Source organism: Nematolebias whitei, chromosome 1 (genome assembly GCF_014905685.2).
Source record: "Nematolebias whitei isolate Nwh7 chromosome 1, NemWhi1, whole genome shotgun sequence".
Lineage (NCBI taxonomy): Eukaryota > Metazoa > Chordata > Actinopteri > Cyprinodontiformes > Rivulidae > Nematolebias > Nematolebias whitei.
Window position 1 is genome coordinate 58266319 of NC_056498.1, and position 5459 is coordinate 58271777.

A 5459-nucleotide genomic window follows, 5' to 3' on the forward strand; every position below is an offset into this window, starting at 1 on the left:
CACACACACACACACACAGTAATACAACTGTTGCAAGGCAGAGAGAGAGAATATCACACTCCTAAAGAGAAAACACACAACAGGAAAAGAACCAACACACCTTTTTGTTCAGAGCAGGTAGAAGTTGTTACACTCTGAGCTCTATCGCTGAGATTTTACCTTTTTCACTGATGGGAGTCGGAAGGAACTTTTTTTTTTTTTTTAACTCAGAAGAAACTGAAAGAAATCGTAAAGAACAAATCACGTCAATTCTCTGAACCAATTTGGTTTTTGTCTTGACTTTTTTTCTCAACGTGAATTTTCATTGGTTAATTGCGATGACGCATCATCCGTTACTAGGCAGAACACTTGGACTGTAGCGTGAATCTTGATCTTTTTGAAATCTTGTTACAAATATCTTTTGGCCCTAAATATCGGTTATTAAAAATCATATATCTCAAAATAAAACTATTTTATGATGAGGGAATTTAAAACAAAAACTTAATTTTGAACCTGCGGGTTTTAAAGACAAAGGGATTTAAATTAACCATATTTATTCTTTTTATATGCTTCTTGCCTTTCATTTTTTTAAATCAACTCTACAGTTTATGTTTAATTCAAATATTAGCACATAACATTCAGACAGACATCTTGTCTTTATAAGCATTTTCATCTACCCTTTTTTAAAACTTATATAAAAGCTTCATCCTATAGTTTTAAATCTGCCACGACAAACACAAGTTAAATGATTCCAGTCACTTTTTAATTATGGTTCATTGTGCTTGTACATAAAAAAAAAATCTAAAAATGTGACACTTTCTGAATGAAAGATGTGAGTATGTACTCTGGGCCTCTTGAGATTTTGGATAAAGGGCAGAAAATGCAAGAAAACAAACATTACTAGAAAAAGGTCTGAATAAACATTTTAATTTTTAGAATTTCTAATATCCTTCTACAATTACACCCACTGTCCTTCCTCTGGACATGCCCAAACCAACTCAGTCTGGTATAACTTTATCCCAGTTGTTCAACCTGTGCTGCACCTCTGATGATCTCATTCTTAATCTTATCCATCCTTGTCACTCCTAAGGAGAACCTCAACATCTTCATTTCTGCCACTTCCAGTTCTTTCTCCTGTCTTTTTGTCAATGTCACTGTCTCTAGACCATACAACATAACTGGTCTCACCATTGTCTTGTAAACTTTTCCTTTGACCTTTTCTGCCATTCTTTTAACACAAATCACTCCTGAAACTTTTCTTTATCCACTCCATCCTGCCTGGACTTTCTTCTTTATCCATTTACCATTTAGACCTGTTTTAATACAGCTAACTTTCTGAAAGAAGTGGTATTAACAATACTTTGAGTTAAAACGATAAATGTCTAAAAGTTTATTAGTTTGAAAACAATTTACTGTGGTCATTTTGTATTTTTATCTTAGTATTTTTACTGCAATTTCTGATAACTACTTTTAATTGTTCTGCTTAAACTGTTCCCTAAAAGTTGCTCGTGAACTGTCATACTTTTGTGTATTTGGGGCTAGTTGGCTGTAACATGATGTCAAAAATTATTTTATCAGAGATCACAAGCATGTGGGGTTAAGTCTGTTGGCAATGATGACTATTTACACACACTATGATGTAAACCTAAAATAATAACTATGACCAAAGGCAAATAGAAACCACGTCCAATTTTGTGACCGCTTGCTTTTTTGTTCCTGAAGGCAAGGAGAGAACCACCTCTTACTATTTTTCATAAAAACACAGTCAGATCCTGAAGGACCTTGAAGCAACTGATCATACTTCTGCATCAACTCCTTGGTGCTGTATTCTGTAGATTTGAACAGTCTTTGATTTTGATTAAGGTAACCTTTAGCACTTTTTCGAGAGGAGCCTATTGAGGTGGTTTGGGCATGTCCGACTGGGAGGAGACCCCAGGGAAGACACAGGACATGCTGGAGAGACTATGTTTCTTGTTTGGCCTGGAAACACCTTGGGGTCTCTAATGCTGGAAGAGGTGGGTGTGGAAAGAGATGTCTGGGCCTCCCTGCTCAAGCTTCTGTCCCCACAACCTGACTTCGGAACAAGTGGAAGATGATGATGGATGTAATCTTTAGCTTTCAGCTGATGAAAGTTTCCTCACTACATGCCCTGTATCTTTACCTTTACATTCACATTTATGCAAATATTTTCTTTTGATTGCCATTGTGCTAATTTTCTTTATTAATTGCATTGATGCGCTGTGATCAACCCACACTATCCTAAACTTATCCATCTTTTTAGCTCTCATGGAGAACCTCAACATATCCATCCCTGCCGCTTCCAGTTCTTTCACCTGTCAGTGCCACTGTCTCCCATCCATACAGCATAGCTGGTCTCACCACGGTCTTGTAAGACTTTCCTTTGACATTTGCTGCCACGCTTTTTTCACAAATTCCTCTCAAAAATTCCTACTCTCATCTATGGTCACGAGCTTTGGGTTGTGACCGAAAGAATGAGATCTCGGATACAAGCGGTCGAAATGAGTTTTCTCCGCAGGGTGTCTGGGCTCTCCCTTAGAGACAGGGTGAGAAGCTCGATCATCTGGGAGGGACTCAGAGTAGAGCCGCTGCTTCTCCACGTCGAGAGGAGCCAGTTGAGGTGGCTTGGTCATCTGGTTAGGATGCCTCCTGGACGCCTCCCTGGTGAGGTGTTCCGGACACGTCCCACCGGAAGGAGGCCCAGAGGAAGACCTGGGACACGCTGGAGGGACTATATTTCTTGGCTGGCCTGGGAACGCCTCGGGATTCCCCCGGAAGAGCTGGACCAAGTGGCTGGGGAGAGGGAAGTCTGGGCCTCCCTACTTAGGCTGCTACCCCCGCGACCCGACCCCGGATAAGCAGAAGAAAATGGATGGATGGATGGACCTCTCAAAACGTTTGTCCATCAACTCTATAATAATAATAATAATAATCATTTTATTTAAAAAGCACCTTTCATGACACCAAAGGACACTTTACAGTAAGAACAAAGATCAACAGAAATAAATTACATAAAGAATATAAAATGCATAAAGAATATAAAATACATACAGCGAAGTTAAGGAAAAACGAGTCTAAGAGATGTGTTTTCAGAGCAGTCTTGAATATAGAAAGAGCGGTGGTGTTTCTTAAGTCAGGGGGTAGCGAGTTCCAGAGATGAGGAGCAGATCAGGTGAAGGCCCTGCTCCCGATGGTGGAGAGGCGGGCAGAGGGTACATGGAGGTGTAGTGAAGAGGAGGATCTGAGAGAGCGAGAGGGGATGGAGATGTGTAGGAGGTCAGATAGGTACGGAGGGGCAAGGTTGCGGATAGCTTTGAAAGTGAGAAGAAGAATTTTGAAGACGATGCGTGATTTACCCGGGAGCCAGTGGAGCTGCTGCAGGGCAGGAGTGATGTGGTTGTAGGAGGAGGTTTGAGTTATGACACGGGCAGCTGAGTTCTGGACCAATTGCAGCTTCTGGAGAGATTTGTTGGGGAGGCCATAAAGAAGGGAGTTGCAGTAGTCAATTCGAGAAGTCACAAGACTGTAAACAAGGATGGCTGTGGAGCGGGGTGTGAGAGAAGGGCGGAGACGGTTAATATTTCGGAGTTGGAAATAGGCAGACTGAGTGACATTGTTGATGTGTGAAGTGAAGGAGAGAGTGGTGTCGAGGATGACACCAAGACTCTTGACCTGAGGCGAGGGGGATAGCAGAGAGTTGTTGGGGGGGAATTATGCCTGGACTCTCTTCATCACTTCTTTCGCACATTATCCATTTTCCTGGATTGCTGTTCCTAAGTTATTGAAGTCCTGCACCTTTGTGTCCTATTATCCTTGCTGTTCCACCTGCCTCTCTTTCATTCTTTCTGTTTTGTTAAGGCTGACTTTGATTCCTTTTCTTTCAAGTGCATAACCTCCACCTCTCCATGTTCACTAAAACTAATACTAATATTTCTTCTTCTTATTATTATTAAATATCATTATTATTTAACATATGTGATTTATTGTGGGATTCACCTTTTTGGACAACTAGTTCAATGAGATTTAGGAAATTCAATGCTCACCCATCACCAGCAGGTGGCGGTATGCTCGTGGTGATGCACCGGAAACGCAGCGTCTTCCAGGTTCTCTGGACCTTTAAGGTTTCTGATTGGTTGTTGTAGACTCTGGTGCTATGTCTTTATGGGGTTGGTTGTTGTTGCAGTTAGCACAATATTCAGCTTCACTAACCGAGAATGTAAATTAATAGCGACATAAGATTTAGTCTGGATTTACATCGTGCGGGAAAATGGTGCCATAGATGAAGAAGCCAAGTTGCAGCGTTATTAACTTTGTTAGCTTCTCCTCAAAGCGGCAGTTTTGAAAAGCAAGCTAGCCTTCGTTACGGCTAACTCTTAGTGTTCATTCAAAGAAGTAGCAAACATTAATCATCTTTTTCTACAGTAAATCACAGGTAAACGACAGTAGCATTGGCTGAATATATCTCAAAGTAATTATTTCCAACACGAAAGGACAGCTGCTTTATGAAAAGTGCCCAAACGTTTTGCTTCTCTTTTGCAGTTTTGATTCAACTCAAACTTTAAACCTTTTCCAATTAAAAATGCGCCCAACAAGAACAACAACTGCCAAAGTTTCGAACTACAACGAAAATGAAAGTCTGGACTCTGACTTGTGAGTTTTTTTAATTTTATTTTTTTATTTTTTTTTACCATTTTGTATCAATAATTTTCTGCATCAATGTCAATGCACGGGTGCATATTTTTTAATAATTGTTTATAATTCGGGATGACCACCCCCCAACTCTGAACCTTATGCTCAAAGTAAAACCTATGATTACAGTTGCTGGTCATAAAATTAGAATATCATGAAAACGTTTATTTATTTCAGTAATTTCATTCAAAAAGTGAAACTTGTATAATATCAGGCCTAGGCCTCCCTTGCAAAAGAGATCTGTGATCTCAATGGGATTTGCCTGGTTAAATAAAGGTTAATAAATAAATAAATAGTATTCATTCATTACACATAAACTGATATATTTCAAATGTTTATTTCTTTTAATGTTGATGATCATATGACAATAATGAAAACCCCAAAATTCAGTGTCTCAGTAAATTAGGACATTACTTAAGACCAATAAATAAAATGATTTTTAGAAATGTTGGCCAACTGAAAAGTATGAGCATGAAAAGTATGAGCATGAAAAGTATGAGCATGAAAAGTATGAGCATGAAAAGTATGAGCATGTACAGCACTCAATACTTAGTTGGGGCTCCTTTTGCCTGGATTACTTCAGCAATGCGGTGTGGCATGGAGTCTCAGTCTAGGTGTTATGAGAGCCCAGGTTGCTCTGATAGTGGCCTTCAGGTCTTCTGAATTGTGTCTGGCGTATCACATCAAACAGAGACACATTTGAGCCACGCTCTGTTTGTACCGACAGTTTTAGAGTGTGTGTGTGTGTGTGTGTGTGTGTGTGTGTGTGTGTG

At 39.8% G+C, this 5459-nt stretch overlaps 1 protein-coding gene across 1 annotated transcript in view; it reads left to right on the top strand.

The window, feature by feature from the left end:
• The first annotated feature begins 4576 nt into the window (after window positions 1-4576).
• The window catches only part of srbd1 (S1 RNA binding domain 1), a 65835-nt gene continuing 64952 nt past the window's right edge, over window positions 4577-5459 (top strand). The window contains exon 1 of the mRNA XM_037697285.1: window positions 4577-4647. Coding sequence (XP_037553213.1) covers window positions 4577-4647 — 71 coding nt within the window. The remainder of the gene's footprint in view (window positions 4648-5459) is intronic.